The sequence below is a fragment of the Squalius cephalus genome, assembly GCF_949319135.1.
Source record: "Squalius cephalus genome assembly, chromosome: 9".
NCBI classification, from domain to species: domain Eukaryota; kingdom Metazoa; phylum Chordata; class Actinopteri; order Cypriniformes; family Leuciscidae; genus Squalius; species Squalius cephalus.
Window position 1 is genome coordinate 6,754,810 of NC_137130.1, and position 13,893 is coordinate 6,768,702.

The 13,893-nt window shown below is 37.5% G+C and overlaps 1 protein-coding gene across 4 annotated transcripts in view; it reads left to right on the forward strand.

Moving 5' to 3' along the window:
* hdac4 (histone deacetylase 4) overlaps positions 1 to 12,657 on the forward strand; it is a 210,924-nt gene extending 198,267 nt beyond the window's left edge. For all 4 annotated transcript variants that reach the window (XM_079880503.1, XM_079880504.1, XM_079880505.1 and 1 more), the window contains 3 exons: positions 5,877 to 5,961; positions 6,306 to 6,447; positions 8,403 to 12,657. In XM_079880503.1, coding sequence (XP_079736629.1) covers positions 5,877 to 5,961; positions 6,306 to 6,447; positions 8,403 to 8,442 — 267 coding nt within the window. In that variant the 3' untranslated portion in view covers positions 8,443 to 12,657. The remainder of the gene's footprint in view (positions 1 to 5,876; positions 5,962 to 6,305; positions 6,448 to 8,402) is intronic.
* Positions 12,658 to 13,893: the final 1,236 nt, after the last annotated feature.

Genomic DNA, 13,893 nt, shown 5'->3' on the forward strand with positions numbered 1-13,893 from the left:
AGCATTGGACACAGAACGACTTATGCCCTCTCCAGTGCATGTTGTTTTAATATGCAAAGAGTTCATTGGCTTGTCTCTGCCTTATTTGTCCAAGTATGAAAATTGGAGGCCTTGTTTAGATTCTTGTGGAGTATCATGCATGTTTTTCATGGCACCCATTCAGGGGGTTCTCAAAAGGTGATGACCCATGCAAGATGTCTCAAATGCCCCGAGAAGAGAAGCGCAGGCCAGATAGTAGATATTAAGAAACGAGAGCACAGACTGTAATCAGTATTGCAGGAAGCAGGTGTTTTATCATTGCATTCAAGCCCACATTGTAACGGAGGTGAAGTTCAGGGCAGTGAGTAGATGATGTCGATAGAGTCTGAGAGCTTTCGAGAGCGTGTTTGAGTGTGTTTGAACTAGAGACTCATGGGATAACAGGTGCTCCAGCTACCCGAACCTCCACTCCGCCTGGTTTGCTCATTCACTCGTCTATAAATTGAAAGGTAAATCAAGCTCAATAGAGTGCTTTCATTCAAAACTAAACCAATTTATTTATTTTAGGAATCAATAAGACCTCTTTTTTACATGTTGTGTGTTCTGTAGTTTAAAAGAGAAAATGATTAAATTAAAACTGAACACACTACATAATAAAAGGCAGTTGTTTGCAAATGTAGTTATAATAGATTAATCATGTTCATCATTACAGAAGGATTAATTGAGACTGATTTTAATCTTCTGATAGCATTGGCTGCATTATCCATTCCCAATGTATAATAGATTATAATGTTATGTAAATAATATAAAGATATGTTGTTAAAAATATAAAATCGTGTGTGTGTATATATAAATATAATTTAAAAGAATATATGTGTATAATCGTGTGTATATATATATATCATTTAAAATAAGTTTTTTTTTATTTAACAGAAGTACTCTAATCTATGGAAGCTTGTTTCCGCCACAAAATAAAAAAATAAAAAGATAATTGCGACTTTTTATCTCACAATTGCGAGTTTACATCTCGCAATTCTGACTTTATTTCTCAGAATTCTGAGATATAAAGTCAGAATTCTGAGATATAAAGTCAGAATTGCGTGATATAAAGTCGCAATTGCGAGAAAAAAAGTCAGAATTCTGACTTTATAACACGCAATTGCGACTTTATATCTCGCAATTCTGACTTTATATCTCAGAATTCTGACTTTATTTCACGCAATTCTGACTTTATATCTCAGAATTCTGACTTTATATCTCGCAATTCTGAGAAATAAAGTCAGAATTGCGAGATGTAAACTCGCAATTGTGAGATAAAAAGTCGCAATTATCTTTTTATTTTTTTATTTTGTGGCGGAAACAAGCTTCCATACTAATCTGTAATATGTAAAGATTACATTGTTTAATAATTATTTTTATTAAATATAACAATATAATCTTTAAATGTTACAGAGTTTAATATTTTGGTTATCATTTCTAGATATTTATATATTTTTCTATAATAATAATATTATTATTTTATAATTTTTTTACAATATACCTTTATATAATCTGTAGCTATAATATGTCATTATATTTATTTTAATGTAAAACTGTTTTAAAATTATTATAATTATATATATATATATATATATATATATATATATATATATATATATATATATATATAAATTATAACATTATAACATGTCATCTAAACCTAAGTATAGTTTCCTATAAAGACCAAAAATATGTGGCGTTACACAAATTGTTATAAGCGAACCGCACTGACACTATCCGGGTTCCCTGCTGTTCATGGAGCGAGAGAGTGAACGATTGAGCCACTTTACAGCGCGGCAGCCTCCTATGTGACTGTGGTCATTATATTGAGCGTTTAACTGCCTGGGCTGGTGTGTGTGAAATATACTTCCTCTTGTTTAAAGGCAGGTAAAGAGAAAGAGGCGCTGTTATAATGAGGATTGTGTTTCCTTTGAAAATGAGTCAGATCAGGGGCAGTTCTGATGATCAGTTCTTTAACTGTTATCCGTGAGTAACCAAAGGTTTCGCTAGTTAAATAGCCCATGAATGATGCTTCGACTCTGACGTCATTCAGCCTTGAATCCATGACTCATTGATGGATGTGTGCAAGCAGATGTTGTTCTCAAATTGTGGTCATTAGCAATTATATGATAAACAACGTCCTAATAAGCTAATTGTTGCCAGTCACCATGAGGTTTTTCTCTGTGTTTACCCAACAGCTACAGTAAACATGCAAGCTTTAACCTATGTGACCTGGGCTTGATTTCCAGAATTTTCTGTCCTGTAAAGGACTGTTTATTAGGTCACTGCAATCAAATTAGCAATTTCAAAATAAACTGTAATCAGCTCTGTCAGGGCTGGTCATGAATGTCCTTCTAGTAAAATAATTTTCAATGCATTAATGCAGTGGTACATTATAGTTACAAAAGACTTTCCTAGTTCCCATATCATGTTCACTTTAACACATTTAAAGGGGCTATATGTAGAATTCAGAAATCCTTGTTATTAGCGACACCGGTGGCCTTTAAGTGAACTGCAGTCAGCAACTTACTGCTTGTTCTCGCACTCGTGCACACGTAACGTACAAGAGACTGAACTTGATTCAGTGCTCCGATATACTCACGGCGAAGTTCCTTTTTGTTCTTTTCTTAGAAGTAAAAAGAAGTTGGAAATACCTTTTAACGAACATCCAGACCACACTGCTGAATACTTAAGATGAATACTTAAATATGTGCTGCAATCTTTCCTTTCAATAACAAAACAAACCCAACAAAAAATCACAGCTGTGAGAAAACAGCTGTTAAGAAAGCATCTGATCATTCACCGGCGTCATGTCGACAGATGAAGTAATTAAAATGACACTGTTATGATAGTTTGGATATAAAGTATGTTTGAGACTATATATAGATCTGGCTATGTGAGACTATAGTTTGAATGAATCCCTTTTCTTTGCATGACTTTGAAATTACAATACTTTTGCCATCATACTGAACATTGTATAAGCATTCATTTCATGTGTCATAGAACGAAACATCCTTTGGGTTTTTGTCCCAAAATATAAAAATACAGGCTTTCATAGACAACCTGGGAAGTCGGGGAAGGTCTAGTTTTTTCAGTTATTGCAATGCAAAATACAAAAAGCGATTAATACATGAAAATTCTTACTTAAAGCCCCTTTAAATCTACCATGTTGACTATACACACAAGAACCAGTGGGGTTCTCGCCACCTTCTTCTCTGGTGATGAGTATGCAGATCTGAATGCAAAATTTTGAGTGAATCATTTCTGTCTGTTTTCATTCAAAGTAAACAGAAGTCTTGGAATTATGCATTAAGACATTAAAAACTGAAAAAATATAGTTTTCATTGATTTTACCGATAAAACTGTTCCATTATTTATCCGAAAAAATATAAATCGGAATGTGCTAACTAAACAGTTTTAGTGGCACATCGCCCAAAATATTGAAAACCACTACCTTAATGTATTGCAGACTATCAAGCTTTATTTTGTTTTTGCTTCTCTGCTCTATTGCATGTTCTTTTGGTAACCCTGTTTTGCATGAAGTTCTCAGTTCGCTTGGCTTCATCCATATTTGAAGGACGTGCCCCGTTCTCAAACAGTCAGAATTTATATTGCTGCAGGCAGGTTGACAGAAACCATCCTAACAAAAGCTTTTCTTTTTCCTGGAGAATGTGAAGGTCCTCACACACTCAGGCCGCGGGCGAGGGCGAGAGGGAAAATCAAATAAATCCCACTGTCATGGTGGATGCCGGCAACTGGCATGTGTTTCATACCTGCCAAGCAGCTTGGCGTGCGCTGACAAGACCTATTAAAGTTTATAGACGTGCAGCAGGGCCGTCCATCACGATGACGGACAGGTCGGCCCCCCCTCCCCCTCGGCCAGTGCCAGGGCAGGACAGGGTCGCGACCGCAGCGGGACTGGAGAGCTGAGAGGGGCCGGGCTGAACTGGGAGGATTCCTATGGGAGCGTACCGGGGGACGAGTGTTGACCTACAGTCACACTGCACAGCGGGAAAGTGTGAATGAATGACCAGCTGGCCTCACACACACGCAGACTTTTCACCCCTCCATATGGGACTGCTGCCTTCAAGTCATGTCGGAACGATCATATTTACGAGATGAACACCACCGCAATCTTGTACCTGTGGGAAAATCTGGATTTTCTTTGAGGCCGGACTTTCTGAGCTGGCAACGTGTCGTTTGAAGAATTATGGCGGATGCAAATTGATATTGTGCATATTTATGTTTTCGTTAGCCGGCCTGCATCCATATAGTTTTTACGCACATTTTTTATATTGTGTGAAAATGTTGGATGGAAACACCAAGATTCAAATACAATATTCATATGAACACTTTATATATACATAAATGCATTGGATGGATGGACGGACGGACGGACGGATAGAGAGATAGATTTTCTCTTAAAGGTGCTATATAAATAAAATGTACATAACTCATATAAATAAAAAGAGTTTGCTTACACTGTGTTTTCTAATATTTTGGTACTGGGGGTTTGATATGTCGTGCCACAGCAGGATTAAAGTCTCCTCAGACGGCCTTTCCCAACGCCTACAGTCCTCCTGCCCTCGTCTTATTTGTTTTAATTAAACCAAAGCTTCCAGCTCGGCCAGGAGTAGAGAATGATCTCTCCCTCCTCCTTTCATTCTCTACACTTGATAATATTTCAAAATCACTCCACCCTGTTTTCATGTGCTTTTTCTTCTTTTCTTTTCTTTTTCATGTAAATGGTTTATGAAGGATGAATGACAGGACGCATGCCCTTTTCTTCATCTTTAATGTTTGCATATGAAACGCTTGGCTGTAGATTTTCATTATTTTTTTTGCGTGGGGGTGAAAAAATGCAGCCGAGAGCCAAGGGGAAATGGAATCATTCCACATGAGGAATGCAGCGTCGCACACTGGCTGTTTCCTCTGGGCCGTGGTCTCGCTGGTCCCTGAGCTGTCGTGAGGGTTTGCCGGAGCATGAGGTCTCGTTGCCCACGCGCTGTGACAAAGCACAAAGCCCTGCATTGTTGGCTAGCTTTAAAGCACAGCATTCAGCACATCTGTGAGCCGCCGTTAGAGCGTGTAAACAACCTTGCTATTAATACATTTATTGACAGGTCCCTGAAAACAATAACTAGCAAGGTCTGCTTCCATAAATAACCTGATGAAGATGTGGATTTGTTGTATATATTCTCCAAAATCACATAGGTTTGTGTTAAAAGTTAGCATGAAAAGTTATCACCTTTTCTTCGCTATTGTCTTCTTCCGTGTTGTGATGGGTATCCGAGTGAAATGGCTTCTCAGACAAGAAAAAATGTAGGGTGGGATTTGCTTTTTTTCTGTGGGGAATTGATTTGATGGTTGTGGTTTGCTATTGGTCGATCTCATGTGAGTGACAGGTTGCCCCGCCCTCGCTCCAGTAAACTCGTCATCAGAGAAGAGATGTCGCTGCAAAAGTTATTTTGATTCAAAATTATGAAGGCACATGAATAAAAAAAATGCATACAGATGAAACGTATAATTAATACTACAATATTCCATAAAAAAGTAAGATTTGTCAATTTCCTGGTGACTAAACATTGAGGATAGAAATACTCAATAATTATATATTTATGATAAAAAACTCAATGCTCAATATATATATATATATATATATATATATATATATATATATATATATATATATATATATATATATATATATATATATATATATATATACACATAGATACATATATATATTATACGTATAATATATAAGCATTGAGTTTTTTATCAATTATTTAATTTAAAGGGTCATTTATCTTTGTCCAGTCTATTGTTTAATCTTAAATCTGTGATCTTCCCTCCAGTTGGATCCTCTTCCTGAAGACGTGCTTCAACAGAGGCCGAACCCCAATGCCATTCACTCCATGGAGAAAGTTCTGGAAGTCCAGAGTGAGTGCAAACACACTTTCACGATTCATTCACTGATGGACTGATGCATATTGTACACACCATTCAAAAAAGATTTGTTTTTGTGTTTGTAGTATAGTTTATTAGATAAACTTGCCCCTGAACAATGTGTAAAAACAAAACAAATTGTGATTGGTCGCATATCATAAGGTGTCTTCCTCTTCGAGTGGGCAGTTTTTGGTGAGAATATTCTGCAATATGGACTAGACTTCTGTTTAGTCATGCATGTGATCTCTTTACATGCTATTTGTATTTGACATCTTACACCTGTACATAAAGCTTTTAGTCATATTTAAGGCTGACCTTTGACCTTGTTTTGTGCCTAGGTAAATACTGGCGCTCGCTGGAGCGATCTGCCTCGACTCTGGGCTACTCTCTGCTGGAGGCTCAGAGATGTGAAACTGAAGAGGCAGAGACGGTGACCGCCATGGCCTCCCTGTCTGTGGCCAACAAGCACATGGGGAAGAGGTGCAGTTATATTTGAGTTTGTATGCGTGTTTGTGTTGGACATTTGGCACATTCCACAAATACGGTTTGGGTCCCGTTACTTTTTTTTTCAGTTAAGGCACAAATAGCGTGTTTTACCTATAATTACCAATATTTATTTTATTATTTATAAAATAATTTTTACTGAACCAAAAAAAAAATATTAAGGTTAAAATATGAATTATAATATATATATATATATATATATATATATATATATATATATATATATATATATATATATATATATATATATATATATATATATATATATAATAAATTACCTCCTTTCGTTGAATTTGCTTAAAAATGAGTTTCAGCCTGTAATTGTTACCTTATTCCTGGAATGTGTCATAGCAGGCCTCCTGTGTGTGTTTGTTTATGTGACCCCCATGTGTATTTATGGTCGTGTTGAGGGGTCCAGAGGTACAGGACAGTGTGTGCATAAGCCGTGATAGGCAGGCGGCCGGTTCGGAGCAGACGTCCAGCAGCATCAGGCTTCTGAGAGACACACACTGCCAGAGTCCTAATTAAAAACACTCAGGAAACATTGAGCACAGATGCTGGACCTTCCTTACACACTCACACTCTTACACTCTCGCATGTGTGTATACATGTGCCCGGCACAGGTTCAAACTTACATTATTTCCTGTTATTCCTATTAGGGGCCAAATGCCGAAAATGCATTGACACCTATTTTAACTCTATTTTCCTAGTTTCTGTTTTCTGGCTTGGTGTCTGTGGCAGCCACACTTGATTGTGAAAGCTCCAAAACTCTCTGTGTCAATTTTGGAGTCGGTCTCTCAAACACTGAAGCGCCACCAGACAACAGTTTAATGTTTCATCAACGTTTTAGCTAATATCTTTTTAAAGAAAATATTTTTTTTCCTCTCTAGATCCTTTGAAAGTTCCATGAATCTGGTTGTTTCAATATTCTCAAATAGAATATTACAATTTTGTAAATCTCCACCATGGCATGCACCATTTCTGTCATTTTAAATGAATTTGCATCCTTTTTTTATGCTTCTACTCCTACAAAACATATTCAGACCAAGACACGGAAATCCACTAAGTGTATTTTTTTATGTCTTACACTATTCTCAAGTAATACCAGCAAATGTGACACCAAACAGGAAGTGATGATTTATCTCTGAAATGAGTTTGTACACTTTGTACACACTGTTGTCAATGGAATACCATATTAATTCCCTAGGAATACTATATAAATTCAATTACAGTGCCACCTACAGGTCAAATACTAGGTCAAATCTGCTCTTAACACCAACACATAAACTGATTGTTCAATGAGAATGTCACTGAGGTGAATGGCTCCATAATTATATATTTATATATATTTAAATATATAACTATATTAGCATCTCCTTACTGAAGTAATATGGGTCTTTTTTAAAACATTATTTTTGAGTATTTTGTGTAATATATTTGTGTAAGTGTTTTAAAAATGATTTTTATTCATTGAAATAAAGTTGAAATGATATAAAATATGAATATCAGATGAAAATTAGAAATGTTTCCTTGGCAACTAACTGAAATAATTGTAACTTCAAGAACTAAAATGACTAAGCCTGAAATAAATGAACGCAAAATAAAATCACTAAATCAGACCAAATTAAAACTGAAAATGTACAAATAAAACCTTATTCAAAGTGTGTGTGTGCATGTACAGGGTTCCCAGAGGCAAGGAAACCTGGAATATTTTGGAATTTTAAAATTGCGATTCCCAGGTCTAGGAAAAAAATAATAATTATAATTAATATAAAATCTTTAAGTCATGAACATTCATGGTGAATATAAATGAATCTGTACCTATGCTCAACTCTGAATGTCTTGAAGTCAAAAAAAAAAAGAAAAAGAAATGTGGAAAGCTCTCATGATGTATGATGTAACTCAGAAGGTTTGTGTGTGTCGCCCCACAGGACAGAGGAGGAGCCTATGGAAGAGGAACCTCCATTGTAGAAGGTCCGCTCGAATGCCTTGGTGACCCTCTCAGCTCAGAGCCTCTTCAAGGCCTCTGACGTCACTCTACTCTCTCCATCCGTTTCATTTTTTGTCCCGCGATGTGCGCACTTTGAGCACGGGATCCGAAACGGCCTGAAGAAATCTCCGTGACACCCAGAGTGCGACAAACGTCTCAGCCGTGTTAGTCTCTGTCCGTGGCAGCAAGTCCAGGATTGTGCGTCCTGGTCTGTCCACAGGGACCTTTAACATTCGAGCAGGACATAGACTCATGTTTCATTGTTAGATGTGAGAGCTGGTGCTTTCGACATGAACTTTTTTTCAATATTTTCCAGAGCCACTATAGTCCACATGATTGATTTCGGCTGTGGGGTCTCGTTGCGGCCTACGTCTTTTTATTTGTTGTTTGTCTGTTTTTCTTTCTTTTTTTGGGGTGGGGGAGAAAAAAGTGACTCGTTCCATTCTCCATCCGAGTCAGCGCTTCTGACATTCATGACGAGAGACCCGCAAGGGTGGACGATGTGACTGTGAGAGAGGGCGAAGGATTCTGGGAAGCCCCGACAGAGAGCCATGAGAGTGACAATTTGAGTTTGTGCCTTTTTCAAAAAGAGTTCCCGTGACGGATCGAGAAGAACATTGCCTTAAACTAGTTACAGGAGGGGAAGACGTTTCGCCGCCTCGGTTTTTCTCGTCGCAATGGCCTAAAGAATCGAGAAACCCTCAGCATGTTTACCAGGAAACTCCCTGCAGATATCTTCATGTTTCACACGCATTATGACCTGTTTTATGTTCCTTCATTTTTTACTGTGCTTGTGTTGGATGTTACATGACTTTAAGTGTCACTGACAAGCGAACTTTAAGGTAGTTGCCTGCCAGCCATCCAAGGGCGAAATTTAGTTGAATTCTCCAACGCTTTAGAAGGCAAGCCAATGTAGCGACTCATTTCAACTCTAATGACCAAATACGCACCTCTTCCTCCTCCTCCTCCTCCGAAGAAAGGTTGACCAGCATGCAGCTTTCCATCTGCCAAGTTAGGAATTCAACCGTCGTAGACTAACAGCGCCAACGAGCATGAGTTTGCTGTTAACCCACTAGCTGCGAGCATATAGGATAGGGCTGCGATGACCACGCGTCATACGATTTGTAGTTCGAGACAAACTTTCTATTTTTCCTTCTCTCAACATGTTGTACTTTTATATAGCTATGAATGTCTAGTTTTCCGGTTACTTTACAGTTAATCAAAGGGCACTAGCGTATCACTACTATTATTCTACTCAGCAGATGGTCAGTTTTATTGACACCTTTGAAACAAGCGGAAAAGGGCTGGTTACCGATTTTAAATGTACCACTGAGCCTTCAGACGTGCCACCTGGTGAGATTTAGCGCTGGTTTCCTGCCGACAGGCCCGAGCGAGGAGGGTTACGGGCCTTTCACTAGGGGCAGGTGCTACTGAACATGTGCTCGTCACATGACACAATCCAGGAAGTAGCGGGACCACCAGCTTCCACTCAGAAAACAATCGTAAACGCCTCTGAGAAGACTGTGATACTCAGACAATCTGCATGGGACATTGACATAGTCGCCGACGCTTCGAAATGGCACATAGAATTGTATATATACGCAATTATGCATGCTGACAGTAGATCATTTGGCTTGACTTTGATTGTACATTGAATTTTATTCGATTCTGGACTGATGAAGAGGCGATGATTTGTTTGACAGCCCCTGACTCGTGTTTAGCCTCTCGGCAACTACCTTTGGCATTCTTTTTGTGTGTGTCATGTTCAATATGAGACTCATTAAGGCGGGAGATTTGACTCACCGTTGCCATTGTTCCTCGAGTTCATTTTTATATATGCCTGTCACGTATGACTACTCCACTTTGGGTTCGTGCCCATTATTTTCTTGTCCGTTTTTTTTTTTTTTTTTTTTTTTCTTGTCCGTTTTTTTTGCCTTGTGAGCTCATTTGTCCCGTTTGATTTTTTTTTTTGTACTTTTTGGATTATGTACTTGTTCATTTGTCAGTCTTTATGTAGTTGACAATGTGTTTTACATGCTCAAGTCTTTAGTTTCTTGTTTTAGAGAGTAACAAGCCTTTTTTTAATTTGTTTTATCTTGTTTTTTTGTATGCGGTGGGAGGGAGATGCTTTTACTTTGTATAATGATTACGACAATTGTGTATTTACTACGTTCTGTTCATAGTAGATTTATATTTCAAAGATCTATAGATATATTATATATTATAAAGATTGCAAAGTGATATATTTCAGTACATGGTCTGGCTTCGGCCGTCGCTGGTTCCACTGAAGGCACTGTTTATTGGTTTCATGCATTCACAGTAGCATTACTCTGGCACCGTAAACTCTTGATCAAACGGATCTTTGTGGTTCCAGGCTTCAGTTTGACAGAGTGCTCTCTAAACTCTCATACGAAAGTCCCGTGAAAAAAATATTATTGACTGACACTGTACATTTCCATTGGTAAAAGTCCATTTGGATAGACCAAGTAGAGTAGATACTGACAGTGATCCAAAATGGATTTCATTTCATTTTCGTTTGAATTATTTTAACCTATCAAGAACACATCCGGGTCATATTTCACTCTAAAATCAAAGGAAAAAATGTAAGAAATCAAATCACTGGCTCAGCCAATAGTGTGAGTTTGGGGTGTGGCTATATGTTTGTTCGACCAATGGCAGACGGGGAGTTTCCAAAAGTAATTATCATAGGGTGGTGTAGAAATGACACATTTCAGCTTTGTGAAATCATTTAAATGATTAAAAAATAATAATAATAAATATAGTGAGAATTTACGAAAAGCAACGAAAAATTACAATCATGAGAATTGGGGTGAAATATGCTTAATAGTCTTTTTAAATGCAAAATATCATTTCTTATTTACCTCCTTTTGATTTTAGGGTGAAATGCAACCTGGACATGACTTTGTGAAAATGTAAGCGTTTTATTTATATGCGGTCACTCTCTGGACTCTTATGTTTTGTAAAATCTGCGTCTTGTTACTCTTTCCGAGCTATTTTGGGCATTTATTTCTTTTTTTTTTTTTTTTTTGCAGTATCATATCAAAACCAAGTCCATCAAATCTCATCTAATATACTTTCAAGAATGAAGTGCGAAGGCTGACATTGATTTGAAAGTGTCCTGGAAACGTAAAGCGACACGATGGTAATACTCAGACCGGACAGCCATCAAACTCACAGACCACTTTGCAATAACACAAACGGCAGCCTATCGAAAGCCTTGTCAAAGGGACGTCTCTGTCTGGTTCATCCGGATAGGCATTTTCTTTGCTCTTGTTTTGTATAAAAGAAAACGAACTGCATTCCATTTGTTTTGTTTTTTACCTTTCTTGTCATTCCTGCTAATTTGCCATGAGGTCTGGCCTGAGCAGTTGTTTATTTGAAGGCCAGGGTGAAGTTTCTTTCATTCTCTTTCCTTCACAGCTGTAGATTTCTGCATGGTTTGTGCGTCAGCATGCCTGTCTGTCCTTGTAACATATTTGCACAAAGGAGGAACACGGGAGGGTTGAGGCTTTGGAGAACGCATGGGATGGAAGCTCTTCTTTCCTCCTGTTTCTGGTCAGTTCGCAGACGGAATGATGCTCTTGGTGTCCGCCGGATGTGCTTTTTACTTGTTTAAAAAAGGAATGAAAGAAAAATGACTTTTGAATATTTTACAACAACAAGAAGAAGAAAGTTATCTAGCACTTGTGACATACAGACTATAGACTTTATCGTATTTATGTAGAGCATTGTTTTAGGTGAACTACACACTACGTCACACTTTAGACTGTTTGTGTGACTTCTTTTGCTTTCTTTTCTCGTTTTTTTTTTTTTTTTTTTTTTTTCTACTCTTCCTAAGGATTTGTTTTTGAGGCTGGAGGAAGACTAGGAAAAGATTAGGGTCATTCCTTTAGAAACATCTGGAATCATCAAAGGGCTTTTTTTCCAGATGTTTGTCAGAAATATCTTCAGTTTGTCCAAAAGGAGAAAAAAAAAAAAAAAAAAAAAAAAACACTTATCAGCCAGTAATACCTGTGACCACTGTGGCTCGAGAACAGTTCTAGGTTTACAAAATGTAAGAAATGCATATTATTTTTGTCACTTTGTTTTTCCATTGTTACAATAGAACTTTTCTTGGGACCTTTGCTCTAATGTTTGTCTTTGACATCAACTATAAAGTACCTTGTTTTTGAATACCACACTGTCTTGTTTTTATTTCCGAGCACGTTATCTTTATCACTCGATGGATTCACATAATGCAATGAGGAAGGGGCTCTAATTATTATAATAGTAGAATCACTAAATTCATTCAAAGATAATTGAATGCTTTCTCTATGACTTCATGTTTTGTATATTTTATCAAAATTTTAGGTTTATTAATCACTGTCATACATCTTGTAGTACATGTGCTCTCATACAAAAAACCTAAACGTACCAGAAAAAGAAAATGATTGGTCGGGGTGCATTTTTGCATTTTCTTGAATAACTCTCGACTCCTTTACCTGCCATCTTTTGGTAAATAAGTTATACTTATCTTAAATAAATATACATTTTATATAATACATTATATATATATATATATATATATATATATATATATATATATATATATATATATATATATACAGTGAGGAAAATAAGTATTTGAACACCCTGCTATTTTGCAAGTTCTCCCACTTAGAAATCATGGAGGGGTCTGAAATTGTCATCGTAGGTGCATGTCCACTGTGAGAGACATAATCTAAAAAAAAAAATCCAGAAATCACAATGTATGATTTTTTAACTATTTATTTGTATGATACAGCTGCAAATAAGTATTTGAACACCTGAGAAAATCAATGTTGATATTTGGTACAGTAGCCTTTGTTTGCAATTACAGAGGTCAAACGTTTCCTGTAGTTTTTCACCAGGTTTGCACACACTGCAGGAGGGATTTTGGCCCACTCCTCCACACAGATCTTCTCTAGATCAGTCAGGTTTCTGGGCTGTCGCTGAGAAACACGGAGTTTGAGCTCCCTCCAAAGATTCTCTATTGGGTTTAGGTCTGGAGACTGGCTAGGCCACGCCAGAACCTTGATATGCTTCTTACAGAGCCACTCCTTGGTTATCCTGGCTGTGTGCTTCGGGTCATTGTCATGTTGGAAGACCCAGCCTCGACCCATCTTCAATGCTCTAACTGAGGGAAGGAGGTTGTTCCCCAAAATCTCGCAATACATGGCCCCGGTCATCCTCTCCTTAATACAGTGCAGTCGCCCTGTCCCATGTGCAGAAAAACACCCCCAAAGCATGATGCTATCACCCCCATGCTTCACAGTAGGGATGGTGTTCTTGGGATGGTACTCATCATTCTTCTTCCTCCAAACACGTTTAGTGGAATTATGACCAAAAAGTTCTATTTTGGTCTCATCTGACCACATGACTTTCTCCCATGA